The 18,734-nt window shown below is 46.9% G+C and overlaps 1 protein-coding gene across 8 annotated transcripts; it reads right to left on the bottom strand.

Annotated features, from left to right (window-relative positions):
• Positions 1 to 7,693: 7,693 nt before the first annotated feature.
• EBP (EBP cholestenol delta-isomerase) lies at positions 7,694 to 13,581 on the bottom strand. Of its 8 annotated transcripts, none has more exons than XM_073640393.1 (5): positions 13,436 to 13,581; positions 9,735 to 10,059; positions 9,502 to 9,538; positions 8,855 to 8,985; positions 7,694 to 8,421 (listed from the first exon to the last, which is right to left on the bottom strand). In XM_073640393.1, exons 2-5 carry the CDS (start codon positions 10,033 to 10,035, stop codon positions 8,198 to 8,200), a joined length of 693 nt encoding a protein of 230 aa, XP_073496494.1. In that variant the 5' UTR covers positions 10,036 to 10,059; positions 13,436 to 13,581; the 3' UTR covers positions 7,694 to 8,197. The 8 variants fall into 8 exon arrangements, with proteins under 8 accessions (XP_073496494.1, XP_073496496.1, XP_073496491.1 ...); XM_073640395.1 differs by having other exon boundaries at positions 9,735 to 10,056; positions 13,436 to 13,579; XM_073640390.1 differs by having other exon boundaries at positions 13,366 to 13,498.
• Positions 13,582 to 18,734: the final 5,153 nt, after the last annotated feature.

The following is an 18,734-nucleotide window of genomic DNA, read 5'->3' as shown; positions in this document are numbered from 1 at the left end:
CACTACTAGAGCGCGCTCCCCTGCCGTCACGTGCACTCCCTGCAGCCGCCATGTTTGTGTGTACTCCATGCTCTTCATTATGCTCCACAGACTACGACAAGATGGCTCCTGCAGGAGGGACACGCATCACGTCCTCTCACGCCGCTCTCTCCCTCCCTTCAGACTGATCTTACTCATTGTTATGAGCCCTGTCATTCTGCCCCAGCAATCACTGATAAAGGGGCAGGGCTGTAGTAATGTATCACCTAAAATAAAGCACATAGACCTAGAGCTGCGGCCATTGCTAATGGGTGGGAGCTCCAGTCGGATTCCACTCCAGGTAGAATACAGATGAAGGCCTTGGCACTCCAAAGTAGATGCAGATATTAGGAATATTTATCAAAAAAAGCAATCCCCTGTATATAAAGATAACGTTTCTCCTTTTGTCAGGCCTTCGTCAGAAACAGATTGCCATCACCCTAAATAATAAACGCTGCTCTCAGAATTCTTTTTTGTATAGATTTTCTATTATACCCTGCAGTCTGTTTCTCATGAAATGCCAAAACGTTATTGCTTATTTTAGATAGATATTCCTAATATTTACAAATACATTGGAGTGCCAAGTCCTTCATGTGTGCTAAAATAAAGCACGGACATAATCCCTGTTATTATCCTCTAATATTACACAGGATGCAATGAATTGGTCACGCTTTCATCACTCACTGTGGCTTAGGGACGCTATGGGTGACAGCTCAGCCGCCCTATAGGATGTGGAGTGTGCTGGACTGTCAGTATGGTGAGTGACAGCCCAGTTCTCCAATCTGAGGCCGGGGCGTGCTGGGCTGCCAATATTTTGATTGACAGACCTGCTGCTCAATCTGGCCTAGCCTGCGAGCGTTCCTCCAGGTTCTTGAAAATTCACTAGCTATTTAACTGACTAGCTATGAGCAGACCATTGTCAGTTGTAGTTGTCCTCAGTGCTCTGTGTGCGCAGTATCTGATATCCTGATCTATGTTGCCAGACCTTGTATTTGTCTTGACTATTCATGTGTATTATACCTTTTGCTCTTGACACTCTCTGACCTCATGTACCAGACCCCGGATTTAGCCTCTGACTATCCGTTTCTCTTATCCCTCTATCTTGACGTTTCCTCCTGGCATTTGACCCCGGACTGTTACCTGACCACACCTTTGTCTTGCAACTCTGTACTACGAGCCCTCCTGGCATCTGACCTTGGACCTCCTGACTACCCTGTCTCACGGCTTTATGTCACATAAATCTGTCCATAAAGCAGTTCTCTATAGTACTACACAGGGGATTGCTATATATGCAAATATATTACAGTACATTCACCAAAGGTTTGAAGGTGTTAAAACTCAACATATTAGAATATGTTGGGTATATATATATATATATATATATATATATATATATATATATATATATATATATATATATATATACATACATACACCCACCCATTAGGGTGATACCAGAATACGACAGGTCTTGTGGGGTATTCTTAGTAAATGGAAGAACTCGTGGGATGTTCTTGGTAAACAGTCGGTCTTGTGGGTGTTTCCAGTATACGACAGTTCTTGTGGGGTGATCCTGGTATACGCTGTGTCTTGTGGGGTATTCTTGGTAAAAAGAGGGTTTTGTCGGGTGTTCCCGGTATATGGCAGAACTTGTGGGGTGGTCCCGGTATACAGCAGAACTTGTCCTAGTAGATGGCAGGACTTGTGTGTTCCAGTATACAATTCTTGTGGGGTATTTTCAGTATATGATGGGTCTTGTGGGTTCTGTCTAGTATACAACAGATCTTGTGGGGTTTCTTCCAGGGCTGTGGAGTCGGTAAGCCAAATCATCGACTCAGACTCCTCAATTTCCCTGACTCTCGACTCCTCACTACTGAGCGTGTACATAAAGTGCAGCACAGATTCATCTCAACTAAAAGCCAAGATCCTTAGATCAGGAACAGAACAGACATTTATAGGACATTTCATAACTTTCCCAAATTCTTATGAAAACATTTACAGCACATCCTGCACTTAACTAGTGAACCCAATGTATTATATATTTTAGTAGTCGGTCCATTTTATACCGACTCCACAGCCCTGGTTTCCTCAGTATATGGCAGCTCTTCTGAGGTATTTTTGATATGCGGCAGATCCTATAAGGTGTTCCCTGTATATGACGGGTCTTAGAAGGTGTTCATGCTTTACGGCGGGTTTTGTGAGATGTTCCTCTCTATATAGCAGCACTTGTGGGGTGTTCCCAGTATACTGCAGAAATTGTGGAGTGTTCCCAGTATGCGGCGGGTCTTGAGGAGTATTCCGCTGTATTCGTTGTGTGGTGTTCCTCTGTATAACGGCACTTGTGGGGTGTTCCCGGTATGCAGCAGGTCTTGTGGATTGTTCCCGGTATATGACAGGTCTTATGGGATTTTTCTGAAGCAGTGCTTATTACCTTCCAAACATGTTCCATAAACGGACAACCAGTGACAGGGTCATGGGCACCCAAGGCTCATTATTGTCTGTGGGCCCATCTAGTCCGATCCCACACATGAGCTACAGTAGCACAAATGGGCATTTATGCATCATTACTGGACCATGGTGCAATAGTCAGATGAATCACATTTTACATCATGTGGGCGGCTAGGTGAATCATTTATCTGGTGATGAGACAGCACCAGTATGTATTATGGGAAGAGAAACAAGCTGGCAGAGGCAGTGTGATGGGGCAATGTTTTATTGGGAAACCTCAGGTCCTGGCATCATCTGGATATGACACATGCCACCCTCAGACATCCGAGAGACACTGTCCATATAGGGACCTCAATGCATAGAGTAGCCGCGGGTCTTCTGACCCGAAGTTGACAGCCTAAGACATAAGAGGCCCTTGAGTTCGGATTGGGAGACCCACAGCCAGTCCGTACAGGGATCGTATTTCAGAGATGGCAGAATGAAGCCTTAGTCTGCACATAGCCTAAAGCAGGGGAGGGAAACCTCAGGCCCACGGCCATTTGCGGCCCTCGATGACCTTTTAGCCAGCCCCGGGGTAGATTCCCAGGAACCGCAGTGCTTGGGCCGGCTGTTATGTCTTGACAGCTGTCGGCCCATTAATTTTTTCTTGCCCTGCGAGCACATGTACGCAGTGTTCACTACTGAACGCTGAGGTGCATGCAAGGAAAGATTATGTCCTGACACCAGCGTCAGCATGTACTTTGTGGGTGGAGTTAGTGTGCGATTCGTATGGCCCCTGAAGGATGGTATACATATCCAAATGGCCCTTGGCCGAAAAAAGATTCCCCACCCCTGGCCTAAAGCAATGACTCTCCATATTTTTACTGCAGAACTACCATGTACATATACAACAATCTGCAAAAATCTCAGCAGCCTCTTGAAACCACAAAGCGACAATCTGCATGAACATCAGAATAGGTTAGGCTTACTGATCTTCCCGTTACTGGTGCACCATCTCACTTTTGTAACCCAAATATTCTTGGATTACAGCAGCAGAAGGTGGCCTGTGCTTCGATTCACACTCAGACCTCATACAGTTCGACCAAACCCAACTTATAGCACTATAGAGATCCAGGTTTGTGTTAACTCACCTGGTCCTACCTCCAGCGCCAAGCTTTATTTCCTTCTTCCTTTACTTCTAGCTCCCTCTGTGCTAGAGCACATCAGGTTTCTATAATAATTGGGTGTACAGCTCTGATGTCATCATCTAAGGCCTTTAAGGCCGACTCAGGCCTGAATATTCAGGTACCAAGTGCATGCTGCCATCATATGGATCGCTGGAATCAAGACACACCTGGGTACTATCCGCACATCCAGATCTCCTATAGCCACATACCTGTCAACTCAGGTCTACTGTTCCTGGGTGATATGCACATCCTTCTCTGTACTATAAGTGCCGGAACACCAACTCAACTCTGTTGTGGCTGACTGCTCTTATGGATGATATTTTACAGCTTGCTTTTAACATTTAAATCCATTTATATTCAGCTTAATAACTTTGGTTTTCATTTTTGCTTAGCAATAAGTTTCGTCTGTAATAATAACCAGACCGTGTGTAGGTTTTTGCTAATTTGGAAAGCTCATATAATTGATATAAATAAATGTACTTATAGACATACAGAGAGGATAAAGGATTTATATACGTTCCTAAATGGTTAGATAAACTGGGGATATAATATACATCTGATATTGCCCAAGCATAACAAGATATGGATTTATATTGCCATGCCTATAATGAAATGTGGAGGATCTGTCTAAATACTAAATGATATGACTGTTCAGAATAGAGCAAGTTGAGAACATCAGATCATGAACGGTTAAAGCTTCCTCGATACCTTTTCTGTAGCATCTGGAATCCAGAATACAGCCGGCAAACAGCTGACGCGAACGCAACCGCATCTGTGGTCCATTGTGTGGGCAAGGATGATTGGCCAGCGTGGTTGCGCAGCAGAGTGAGGGGGCAGAGTATCTTTTATAAAAGCTCGGTGTCTGTGCCGCCGGGTAGGGAGTTATCTGATTCAATGAGAAAACCCCTTAAAGGGGATCTAGTGTATGAAATTTGATCAGGGTTATTATGTTAATAGTCACCTGAATTGAGGTCAAGATGCAATAATATCAATACTGATGCATCTATGTGGCTGTTAAAGTCTATAAAGGCATGTAATAATGTACTGTTACGAACTGAATTCTTTTATGAATATCTGAGGGCAAAGTGCAATATCTTAGGACTCTGATATATATACATATAGGCGCATACTAATAGACTGAAGTGTATTATCAGAAAAATAATTTCCTCACGAGTATCTGAGGGTGAAGTGTAATATCTTGGATGTTTTTGAAATCTGATAAATACACATAAGTAAAAAAATCAAGATATATACCGAGATCAAATATCTGATATACAGTACAGACCAAAAGTTTGGACACACCTTCTCATTTAAAGATTTTTCTGTATTTTCATGACTTTGAAAATTGTACATTCACACTGAAGGCATCAAAACTATGAATTACCACATGTGGAATTATATACTTAAAAAAGTGTGAAACAACTGAAAATATGTCTTATATTCTAGGTTCTTCAAAGTAGCCACCTTTTGCTTTGATGACTGCTTTGCACACTCTTGGCATTCTCTTGATGAGCTTCAAGAGGTAGTCACCGGAAATGGTTTTCACTTCACAGGTGTGCCCTGTCAGGTTTAATAAGTGGGATTTCTTGAATTATAAATGAGGTTGGGACCATCAGTTGTGTTGTGCAGAAGTCAGGTGGATACACAGCTGATAGTCCTACTGAATAGACTGTTAGAATTTGTATTATGGCAAGAAAAAAGCAGCTAAGTAAAGAATTAATAATGACATGGGCAGATCAGCTGGGAGGATCACAGCACCATGTATGGGGGGGCACTTGTACAGAGATTCACTGTGCCTCATTCTGGGTCTGTAGAGATCAGGATCAAGATTAAAGGACGATTCAATCACCCTGTACATATTATACTTTGTATAACAGCGCTCTTATCATATTCTCTCTATAAGCAGAGATAAAAGGGACAAGGACGCGGCCCTGGAATTACCAGAAAACAAAGGTCAGGAGACAGTATCGCTCTGTAAGACCGATAAGAGGCGTCAGTCCTAGAGACCAGCGTTTGTGTGGCATCGGACCGAAAAATACAGGATCACAGACCGAGCCAGTGATCGCACCAGTAATCAGGAAAACCTGATATCCACAAATAGGACCTCAGTGGGCAGGTGCCACCGTCTGGCCTCCGGCTGCCAGGGAAGCTCACCTAGTTCTTGTGACAGATTTACCTCTCAACCTTCCTATATACATGCATGATCAGCTCAGGTGAGCGTGCATGTGTTCTCAATAGCGAGGGGACAACTCCCTAAAGAACAAAAGGATTCAGCAAATTGAAATTCAATATGCCCGATTCTTATTTTCCCCAGACTCATCTACTGTGACAGAGTTAGGAGACCCCTATACACATTACGTGGTCGGGTGGTTCCACCAAAATCATTGAGTTCGGTCAACATTCATATAATGTGAATAATAACCCATTACTGTCCCACTGTAGGAGCTTGCCTGTTTGATAACAATCTTGTTGACGGTTTCCAATAACAGCAGAATAGTGAGTGCAGCTCTTGAGGAAAATACAGGATGTAATTCAGGATCAGTACAGGATAAGTAATGTAATGTATGTACACAGTGACTGCACCAGCAGAATAGTGAGTGCAGCTCTGGAGTATAATAGTATAATACAGGAAGTAACGAAGGATCAGTTCAAAATAAAGAATGCGACTCTTGGGTAGATTAAATCTATATGTAAACTGTAAAATGGTGTTCACAATAAAACAAATGCCTTTGTAAAAAATTAAAAATAAAAATGATGGCAAATCTGAACATAAAGTCACAGGACCTTACATATATACAGTGAGAGATTGTGAGGGAATATTTAGCTAAAATAAATGAGTTCAAGTCTCCAGGTCCAGAGGAATTACACCCCAGAGTACTGAAGGAGATCGTAGAAGAAATTTTAGAACCACTCTCCATAATCTTTGAAAATTCTTGGAGAACAGGAGAAGTCCCAGAAGACTGGAGAAGAGCAAATGTTGTTCCTATCTTCAAAAAGGGGAAGAAGGTGGACCCAGGGAACTATAGGCCGGTGAGTCTGACTTCTATACCAGGAAAGATCTTTGAACAAATTATTAAACAACATGTATGTAAGTACCTGGATAAAAATTAAGTGATTAACCAGAGCCAGCATGGGTTTGTAACTAAAAAGTCATGTCAGACTAACTTAATTTCCTTCTACGACAGAATCACTGACTGGGTGGATCAGGGAAATGCTGTAGATATAGTATATCTTGACTTCAGCAAAGCATCTCACACCATCCTTATTGAAAAAATTACCAAGTATGGAATGAACAAGGCAACTGTTAGGTGGATTCATAACTGGCTTAGTGATCGGACTCAAAGAGTGGTCGTAAATGGCTTCACATCCAGTTGGATGAATGTGTCAAGTGGGGTACCACAGGGCTCTGTCCTGGAACCTGTATTGTTCAACATCTTTATCAATGATTTAGATGAAGGAATTGAGGGTAAACTGATTAAATTTGCTGATGACACAAAGCTAGGAGGGATAGCTAATACTAGAGAAGAGAGAGAGAGGATTCAGAAAGACCTAAATAAACTGGAGCAGTGGGCAGCAACCAACAGAATGGTTTTTAACAGGGAAAAATGCAAAGTACTACATCTGGGCAATAAAAATGAAAAAAGCATATACAGAATGGGAGGAATAGAGCTAAGCAACAGTACATGTGAAAAAGACTTAGGTATACTAATAGATCATAGACTGAACATGAGTCAACAGTGTGATGCAGCAACAAAAAAGGCAAATACAATTCTGGGATGTATTAACAGAAGCATACAGTCTAGATCACGTGAAGTCATTATCGGTCTTTACTCCTCTTTGGTCAGTCCTCATCTGGAATACTGCGTCCAGTTTTGGGCACCACATTTTAAAAAAGACATCGACAAACTGGAGCAAGTTCAGAGAAGAGCGACCAGAATGGTGACCGGTCTGCAAACCATGTTCTATGAGGAATGGTTACAGGATTTGGGAATGTTTAGCTTGCAAAAAAGAAGACTGAGAGGAGACTTAACAGCTGTCTACAAATATCTCAAGGCCTATCACATTGTAGAAGGATCATCTTTATTCTCATTTGCACATGGAAAAACTAGAAGCAATGGGATGAAACTGAATGGGAGGAGACACAGATTAGATATTAGAAAAAACTTTTTGACAGTTAGGGTGATTAATGAGTGGAACAGGCTGCCACGAGAGGTGGTGAGTTCCCCTTCAATGGACGTCTTCAAACAGAGGCTGGACAGACATCTGTCTGAGATGATCTAGTGAATCCTGCTTTGAGCAGGGGGTTGGACCAGATGACCCAGGAGGTCCCCTCCAACTCTACCATTCTATGATTCTACGAATGATAATTAAGCATAAAAGTGAATATAAAAGTCTGGACTATAAGTAAAATGTGACTTCCCACAGCAATCAGATTCCAACTAACATGCAGGACGAAAGCAGAAATCTGGTTTCCAAAGACATCGCCATTATTTTAAATGTTATATCTGATGTTATACCCCAGCCTCATGTCATAGTAATGCGGCATCATACTCCATTGCCAACATTCAGTTCCTTTTTGTCTTGCCCGTGGATCTGGTCCTGTCGGCTGTGGATTGTGACTTGCTCAGGTTGATCCACGAGTCCACGATGAGGATAGATGGAAAGATGATCCACAGCGCATTCATGAAGACAAAGTAGAACCAAAAGTAAATGGGGTGCCACTTCTCGCTGTGAATGAATCCGTCCCGATACTCAGTGTAGAGGTAGAGGACATCCCCGTACAGCTGCCCTGTGGACACGGAGAGAAGGGTCAGACGATCCCTGGAAGTACAATGCCACCATAATGTCTGGGGGCTCCTGGCAGCGTCAGGCTGGCAGGGTCTGCAGCAATCATTGTATGGACATTGCAGGTGGCCTACATGCTGGTTTACATAAAATTAATCATCTGGGTGTGGAAATGACCGGTCCAATGTCTATGGGAACAGTCTAATAGTCCTCAGTGTCTCATGCTGGAGATAACCCCATATAATCCAGGGCTGGCTTATTTGTTCATGGAGATTAGCGGAGCGCACGCTGTTGATGCCGCTTATCTCCACTCTAGTGAAATAGCATTTTCTAGGCCACTTTAGATTATTGGGAGACAACAGTTTGTATAGTAGAACCCATATACACAGATATATATATTTCTAACTTTCAGGTATTAAATGTCTACTACTTCTTACCAAGTGACACTATCAGTTGCAGCACAAAGCGATAGGGCTTGTTCCGCAGGAAGGAGATCACAGTCCAGACGCTCAGTGGTCCCCATGCCGCCGCTGTGATGGTCTCCATGCAGACTGTGAAGTTATCACCTCTGCAAGAAAACAGTGCAGACAGAGGACTGAAGTCTCACAATCTTACACCAGGGCTACACAAGGGCAGGTCAGAAAGCTCTTAATGCTTCTCCAGCCAAATGCATTTTTGGAAAATCTAATTAATAAAGCAGAAAGTAGTTTGGGCACTGCCAAATCTCATAGTCCCTTCTCTGCTTGGACTGTAGACCCAGGTTATTGGAGAGAGAATTATTCCCAGGTGAATAGAGAACCCCGGTAAACTGCACATATAAAGGCCTCACACAAAAAAAAAGAGTCCGCTAATAATGCACAACTATAACCCATCACAACAAAAAGATCAGCCTCCGGGTATGTGCTATCAGTACAACAGGAGCCTTTATGTTTTATTAGGGCGCAATGGACATCATAATGGGGGTCTCCACCTCGCAACACCCCTCTATTAGCTCCCGCCTTCAGCCTAAAACATCAGGGCAGACAGAAGTTACATTTAGACATATTTACTAATTAAGATATTGCCACCAGAGGATGATACTCACATCATGTACCGACTGTCACCTTTCCCATATTCTTTCCCTGGAGAGAGAGATAAAATGGTGACAAGTGATAAGACAATGACGATGGAGCAGGAGACGCGGTGCTGATACATGGGCAGAATTGTCATTCCAGGGCAGCTTGTTAATGCCTTCCCAGAGTTGCAATAGCCCCCATAACGGCTGTCACCTAGTCTTAGCAAACACGGATACGACTCAGGACCCCATCCCATTCTTACACAGCTGTGACAGGAACGCCTGGTCCTTGGGGATCACTGGGTAGTAGAAGGCAAACCAGCCTTCAATGACGCTATGAATGAAACCACAGACCATGAACCAGCAGACACCCAGGCGGCGCGGGGCGCTCATACCAGTCACCCGACCGGTCAGGAACCAAGTCACGACCAGCAGAAACCCAGACACTGAGAACAAGAAGATCAAGATCTCGGACACTGGCCGGTCATTGGGACGGTAGCCATCGATCTGGAGATCCCGGGGCCAGAAAGGATGAGGGACAGGAGATCCTGTGTCTGGAGCCATATTGTGTCCTGAGTGTTACACCTGCTGGGGATAAAGGAGATCATCAGACTGTGGCATTCACATCACAAAGACTGAACCGTCCATGGAGAACAGATCTGCCAATATCTGCACCAGCAATGAGTGAAGTGTGAACATGACCCACATGGTGGTAATGTCGTCTGCAACAATGGAAACATGGCCCTTAGGCCAAGACCCCACTATCAGTATTTGGTCAGTATTTTATCTCAGGAGCGGGAGCCAAAACCAGGTGAGGAACAATCAGAGAAAAGGTATAATAGAAACAAGTCACCAATTCGGCATTTATCACCGACTCCTGGTTTTGCCTCCCACTCCTGAGAAAAATACTGACGACTACTGACCAAATACTGATAGTGGGGCCGTGGCCTTAGGCTGATATACGGAGTCTGCCACCAAGGGGGTAGATCAATTCACCACACTCTGTACATATGAAACTGCAGGCGATATTGGTATCTAAAGCAATCACACAGAGTCGGGACAGGGGCTCCATCTTGCACCCCATCAGCCCCTGGACAACACAAGCCAGTGATTGGCCGCAGCAGTAAAGTGTGTACACAGTAAATCATTAGCAGAGAACAGCTAGGACCCCCGGAGATGACATGCTGGGTCTTTTATTATATAATTACATTGCATCACTCACTAATTTTTTTTCTTAAACCTCTTGAAAAAAAATGTTTAAAATGTTAAATACAAAGAAAAAACTCTTTACAAATAAAAAATGGTTTATTATGTCTAAAAAAAAAAAGTCAGAAAACGGACATGAGTCGGGATAGTGAATCGCAAATGATGCCTATTACTTTGTGTGTGAGGTTTAAGAACCGCGGTTGTTTGTTCTGACAACTGACTAAACTGATCTCACACAAACCCTTTGAGTTTCTGGATCATGTAACATGCGGATTAGCGCACCGGCCTTTTTGATGCTCTCGCACCTTTTACATCATTAACAGCAATGTGATATCTGAACCTTATTTGTGCTCTCGTCATATTGATTCGCAGATAGATGTGCGGATCTTCCCTTACTGACCTCCATTATTATTAGGGTTCACTCACACCAGCGTCATGTCTGTCCGAATGTGATCTGACAAAACATCGGATCGCACTCGGACCAGTGTCATATTATGCAGCCTTGTACATGTCTAAGACAGTGTTTGTCCGAGGGGGGGGGGGGGAACAAAACAAAACAAAAAACGCTGCATGCGTTAATTTCCTCTGATAGCCGGATTGCACTTGGCCATGCAAATCAATAGATCAATGAGTCTGTGGAATCCATCAAACCGCACTTGGATGACATCTGAGTATGGTCAGATTTCCACAGACTGACAGAATAGAGAAGATGGGAGACATTGTTTTTCTCTATCTTCCCATCTGAGAGAATTGGATCACACTCTGATCACACGGCGCTGGCACTCTGATCACATTGCGGTCACACGGCGCTGGCACTCTGACCACACGGGCAGTCACATGGCCCCAGCACTCTGGTGGGAGTGTGATTAGCATAATCGGCCTGATTCTCTTGGATGAGAGAATATACGGCCGTCTGAATCTGGCCTACACAGATGTAACTCTATGATGTGACGATGCCAGGGCTCTGATTTTTCTTTGGCTATTTAGTAAAAATGTTTCAGCTGTCTGCAGAAGCTAACGCCAATGCCCTGAGCTAGCGGCCCCTCACAAGCCACACAGGCCAGAGACCCCGCTACACAACTACTACAACAGAGAATTACAAATATATATACACAACGTTTCTAGTAAAAAAATAAAGTGGAAAAAAAACATCAAACAAAAATAACAAACAAATAATGTATCACAAAACCCTGATAGTCTGCTATAATATGAGAACAAAATCTCCATCCCCAAGAGCCAGGTAAGGGGAGCAGAGCACACAGGCAGACACAGGATACACCGCGTATCTACAGCCACAGCTCACACCGCACAGCTCCACACACACACACACACCGCACAGCTCCACACACACACACACACACACACACCGCACAGCTCCACACACACACACACACACACACCGCACAGCTCCACACACACACACACACACCGCACAGCTCCACACACACACACACACCGCACAGCTCCACACACACACACACACACCGCACAGCTCCACACACACACACACACCGCACAGCTCCACACACACACACACACACCGCACAGCTCCACACACACACACACACCGCACAGCTCCACACACACACACACACCGCACAGCTCCACACACACACACACACCGCACAGCTCCACACACACACACACACCGCACAGCTCCACACACACCGCACAGCTCCACACACACACACACACACACACACCGCACAGCTCCACACACACACACACACACACACACACCGCACAGCTCCACACACACACACACACACCGCACAGCTCCACACACACACACACACACACCGCACAGCTCCACACACACACACACACACACACACACACCGCACAGCTCCACACACACACACACACACACCGCACAGCTCCACACACACACACACACACACCGCACAGCTCCACACACACACACACACACACCGCACAGCTCCACACACACACACACACACACACCGCACAGCTCCACACACACACCGCACAGCTCCACACACACACACCGCACAGCTCCACACACACACACACACACCGCACAGCTCCACACACACACACCGCACAGCTCCACACACACACACACCGCACAGCTCCACACACACACACCGCACAGCTCCACACACACACACACACACACACACCGCACAGCTCCACACACACACACACACACACACACACCTCCACACACACACACCGCACAGCTCCACACACACACACACACACCGCACAGCTCCACACACACACACACCGCACAGCTCCACACACACACACCGCACAGCTCCACACACACACACACACACACCGCACAGCTCCACACACACACACACACACACACCGCACAGCTCCACCCACACCGCACAGCTCCACACACACACACCGCACAGCTCCACACACACACACACACCGCACAGCTCCACACACACACACAGCACAGCTCCACACACACACAGCACAGCTCCACACACACACAGCACAGCTCCACCCACACACACAGCTCCACACACACACACACACACCGCACAGCTCCACACACACACACAGCTCCACCCACACACACAGCTACACACACACACACACACACACACACACACACACACACACAACAGCCGCAGCCAGATAGCTACAGGAGTAGAGAAGGCTGGGGCTCCAGGCCTCACCGCTGCTCCCTGCACCTTCCGGTCTCACCTCCGCACTGCTCCCCGCACCTTCAGGTCTCACCTCCGCACTGCTCCCCGCACCTTCAGGTCTCACTCACCTTTTACATCAAGTAGACAGAGACCAGTATAACCCCGCCCTCTTGCGTTCTTCCCCCAATCATTGCACGACATTGTCACCATTCAGCCAATCAGGAGCCGACGTTACACGGACACATTGTCGGCTCATTCATTAACTTCAAGGCAGCTCCGCTTCCCTATTGGAAAAGGCGACATGTGATTGGGTGAATAAAGTTAGGGGTGGAGCCTATGTGGTCTATGAACCTCGGACGACGCTCGTTCTATCAACGCCTATTGGCTGAAATATGTGAAAAAGGACCGCCCCCAGTACTTGATTGGCTCCAGACTATTACAGCGTTTGCATCCATTCCGGCCCACTGTATAGATTAGATTATTCACTGTATAACGTTCACTAGAAGTAGTAATGATATTTTGCCAGCAGGTGTCAGTATAAGTGTGCACTGTATGTAATATGCAAATTGTCTAGGTGAGAGACTCTGGACTGCGGGCTAAGGGGGAACGTTTCTGGAAGGTGAACATCAGAGTGGGCCCCTAACCAGTAACCCTGCATACAACTACGGCGGTGCAGCCTAATAGTGGGTGTAGGGGAAACTCAGCAGATGACCACACTGTTACTGGAAATAATTCATTATACAAAGACCAGCGCTGATATTACCGCCATATGGTGACCATATAGTGGTAGACGCCGTGCAGCAACGAGGACGCCGTGCAGCAGCGAGGACGCCGTGCAGCAGCGAAGACGCCGTGCAGCAGCGAGGACGCCGTGCAGCAGCGAGGACGCCGTGCAGCAGCGAGGACGCCGTGCAGCAGCGAAGACGCCGTGCAGCAGCGAGGACGCCGTGCAGCAGCGAGGACGCCGTGCAGCAGCGAGGACGCCGTGCAGCAACGAGGACGCCGTGCAGCAACGAGGACGCCTTGCAGCAACGAGGACGCCGTGCAGCAACGAGGACGCCGTGCAGCAGCGAGGACGCCGTGCAGCAACGAGGACGCCGTGCAGCAACGAGGACGCCGTGCCAGCAGCGAGGACGCCGTGCAGCAGCGAGGACGCCGTGCAGCAGCGAGGACGCCGTGCAGCAGCGAAGACGCCGTGCAGCAGCGAGGACGCCGTGCAGCAGCGAGGACGCCGTGCAGCAGCGAGGACGCCGTGCAGCAGCGAAGACGCCGTGCAGCAGCGAGGACGCCGTGCAGCAGCAAAGACGCCGTGCAGCAGCGAGGACGCCGTGCAGCAACGAGGACGCCGTGCAGCAGCGAGGACGCCGTGCAGCAACGAGGACGCCGTGCAGCAGCGAGGACGCCGTGCAGCAACGAGGACGCCGTGCAGCAGCGAGGACGCCGTGCAGCAACGAGGACGCAGTGCACGAGGACGCCGTGCAGCAACGAGGACGCCGTGCAGCAACGAGGACGCCGTGCAGCAACGAGGACGCCTTGCAGCAACGAGGACGCTGTGCAGCAACGAGGACGCCGTGCAGCAGCGAGGACGCCGTGCAGCAACGAGGACGCCGTGCAGCAACGAGGACGCCGTGCAGCAGCGAGGACGCCGTGCAGCAACGAGGACGCCGTGCAGCAGCGAGGACGCCGTGCAGCAACGAGGACGCCGTGCAGCAACGAGGACGCCGTGCAGCAGCGAGGACGCCGTGCAGCAACGAGGACGCAGTGCACGAGGACGCCGTGCAGCAGCGAAGACGCCGTGCAGCAGCGAGGACGCCGTGCAGCAACGAGGACGCCGTGCAGCAGCGAGGACGCCGTGCAGCAACGAGGACGCCGTGCAGCAGCGAGGACGCCGTGCAGCAACGAGGACGCCGTGCAGCAGCGAGGACGCCATGCAGCAACGAGGACGCCGTGCAGCAGCGAGGACGCCGTGCAGCAACGAGGACGCAGTGCACGAGGACGCCGTGCAGCAGCGAGGACGCCGTGCAGCAACGAGGACGCCGTGCAGCAACGAGGACGCCGTGCAGCAATGAGGACGCCTTGCAGCAACGAGGACGCTGTGCAGCAACGAGGACGCCGTGCAGCAGCGAGGACGCCGTGCAGCAACGAGGACGCCGTGCAGCAACGAGGACGCCGTGCAGCAGCGAGGACGCCGTGCAGCAACGAGGACGCCGTGCAGCAGCGAGGACGCCGTGCAGCAACGAGGACGCCGTGCAGCAGCGAGGACGCCGTGCAGCAACGAGGACGCCGTGCAGCAACGAGGACGCCGTGCAGCAGCGAGGACGCCGTGCAGCAATGAGGACGCCTTGCAGCAACGAGGACGCCGTGCAGCAACGAGGACGCCGTGCAGCAGCGAGGACGCCGTGCAGCAACGAGGACGCCGTGCAGCAACGAGGACGCCGTGCAGCAGCGAGGACGCCGTGCAGCAACGAGGACGCCGTGCAGCAGCGAGGACGCCGTGCAGCAGCGAGGACGCCGTGCAGCAACGAGGACGCCGTGCAGCAACGAGGACGCCGTGCAGCAGCGAGGACGCCGTGCAGCAACGAGGACGCCGTGCAGCAGCGAGGACGCCGTGCAGCAGCGAGGACGCCGTGCAGCAACGAGGACGCCGTGCAGCAGCGAGGACGCCGTGCAGCAGCGAGGACGACGTGCAGCAGCGAGGACGCCGTGGAGCAGCGAGGACGCCGTGCAGCAGCGAGGACGCCGTGCAGAAGCAAGGACGCCGTGCAGCAGCGAGGACGCCATGCTCCATGCCAGACTGGGATTACATCTCAGGGGTGAGCTGAAATGTTCTCTTTATTCATATGTATGTAGTTCCACAGCAATAACACTAGGTGGCATTACATATTTATATTCTATATATAGTACATCAATTTTACCAGTAGGCAATACTGTAGTAGCGGTTTATGTATTAGTATGGATGCAGATAATTACCTGTAATTTATTTCTGCCACTAGGTGACAGTAGAGATTTATATCTTGGTGTTGATGCATGTAAATACCTGTATGTGACACAAGGTAGCAGCAAAAACATGGTGTCTAGATGCAGTAACTTAATTCCACCACGCCCCTTGACCACACCCCAATCCACGCCCATGTACCATTTCTTTCTCCCAGGGCCGGGTCCAGGTTTTTCTGGGCTCCGGGCGAAAGAGTTTCAGTGGGCCCATTTAACACATACCACGATTCATGATGCACAGATACGGCAGAGAAATATATATATAGTACAATGCAAAGATTTCACTTCTTACATTACATGAGCGTTATCTATTGTAAATTCCACAATAGCTCAGAAACCGGTGAATCCTCGCAGCGCACAGTGCAGACCGGACAGTATAGTCCTCCATACAGTATTATGGGCACCACATAGTGCTCCATACAGTATAATGAGAACCATATAATGCACCATACAGAATAAGGGACTCCATATACTACTCCATACAGAATAAGGGACTCCATATATTGCTCCATACAGAATAATGAGCCCCATATAATGCTTCATACAGAATTATGGGCCCCATATAATGCTCCATACAGAATAATGACCTTCATATAATGCTCCATACTGTATAATTGACCACATAAAATGCTGCATAAAGAATAATGTGCCCCATATAATGCTCCATACAGAATAATGCACAATATATTGATCCATACAGTATGGGCCCCATATATTGCTAAATTCAGTGTGGGCTCCATATATTGCTCCATACAGTATGTGCTCTGCATGTAGTAATTTAATTCTGCCACTTGGTGGTAGTAGAAATTAATAGATCAGTATTGATACATGTAATTACCTAGTTTTAACACCAGATAGCAGCAAAAACATGTGCTTTCAATGCAATAATTTAATTCTGCCCCTAGGTGGTAGTAGAGATTAATATATTAGTATTGGTGCATGTAATTAACTAGTTTTAACATCAAGTGGCAGCAAAAACATGCTCTGAATGCAGTAATTTAATTTGAGAGTCCTCAGTGGTTGATACCTTTTAATGGCTAACTGAAAAGATGGTAACAAATTGCAAGCTTTCGAGACTACTCAGGTCTCTACATCAGGCATCATATAACATGAAATCTGAAGAGTCACATATTTATACACAATAGGACACAGAAATAATGTAATGGATGAGACAGGTGATGTAAAGCAGAGATATTACTATGGGAGAGGGAGAAACAGTTCTGGCAGTAAATATTGGAGCAGTTCATAGATAAGGAGTGTGAAGGTTTTATTGCCCTGTGACTGAGGTCTGGTCTAGGGTTGTGATGCCCCCACAACCCTGGACCAGACTTCAGTAACAAGACAATAACATTTTCACACTCCTTATCTATGAACTGCTCCAATATTTACAGCCAGAACTATGTAGTCTCGCAAGCTTGCAATTTGTTACCCTCTTTTCAGTTAGCCATTAAAAGGTATCAACCACTGAGGACTCTCAAATCTAAATATTTTTCTATCTACTGGCTAACACGGTACAAAAATATATATTTTCCCTGTAATTTAATTCTGCTGCTAGGTGGTAGTAGAGATTTATATATTAGTATTGTTTAATTTAATTACCTAATTTTAACACCAGGTGGCAGCAAAAACATGTGCCCTGCATGTAGTAATTTAATGCTGCCGCTAGGTGGTAGTAGAGATTAGTATTGATGAATGTAATTACCTAGTTGTAACACCAGGCAGCAGCAAAAACATGTGCTGTGAATGCAGTAATTTAATTCTGCCTCTAGGTGGTAATAGAGATTAATATATTAGTATTGTTGCATGTAATTACCTAGTTTTAACACAAGATGGCAGCAAAAACTTGTGAGCTACATGTAGTAATTTAATGCTGCCGCTAGGAGGTAGTAGAGATTAATATATTAGTATTGATGAATGTAATTATCTAGTTTTAACACCAGGTGACAGCAAAAACATATGTTCTGCATGTAGTAATTTAATTCTGCCACTAGGTGGTAGTAGAGATTTCACTAGATGCCTGTAGACTACATAAAAACGCTGCATTATTATTCGTCTGATCATTTCGCACGTTGATTTAGATTTATAATGTACTTGCATGTTTTCAGTTATAATACAGAAATCACAACTATCGAAAATGTCATTTTAATACTTATATGTAAGTTCCGCGCTTAATCCCGCCTCTTTCTACGTTTCATTGGTCAATAGATCTGGCAATCAAGTCAGTCGTTTAGCAGATTGGCAGCTTCGCGCGTTCCCTGACGTCCTGGTTTTTGATTGGTCCAGCTGTCGGATACTTTCCCATGATTGGTTGTTTGCTGTTGCTTCGGCCTGTGACGCGCATAGTTATTCATCTCTGCTTGTGATTGGTCAGGATTCCCATATTCCTTTATGTCATTGGTTGGTTTCCTCTGTTCTTTGATTGGCTTGCAGGAT

Source organism: Phyllobates terribilis, unplaced genomic scaffold (genome assembly GCF_046119375.1).
Source record: "Phyllobates terribilis strain yellow unplaced genomic scaffold, ASM4611937v1 Scaffold_7__3_contigs__length_470593459, whole genome shotgun sequence".
Taxonomy (NCBI): domain Eukaryota; kingdom Metazoa; phylum Chordata; class Amphibia; order Anura; family Dendrobatidae; genus Phyllobates; species Phyllobates terribilis.
This window is presented reverse-complemented; position numbering and strand designations above follow the sequence as displayed.

Excerpts from the sequence above, each read along its gene's own strand:
- EBP (XM_073640393.1), bottom strand. The coding sequence starts at position 10,035 with ATGGCTCCAGACACAGGATCTCCTGTCCCTCATCCTTTCTGGCCCCGG. Across the intron at positions 9,539-9,734 it reads GGCGTTCCTGTCACAGCTGT|GGAAAGAATATGGGAAAGGT; the intron begins GTAAGAATGGGA and ends CTCTCTCTCCAG. Across the intron at positions 8,422-8,854 it reads GCAACTGATAGTGTCACTTG|GGCAGCTGTACGGGGATGTC; the intron begins GTAAGAAGTAGT and ends CCGTGTCCACAG.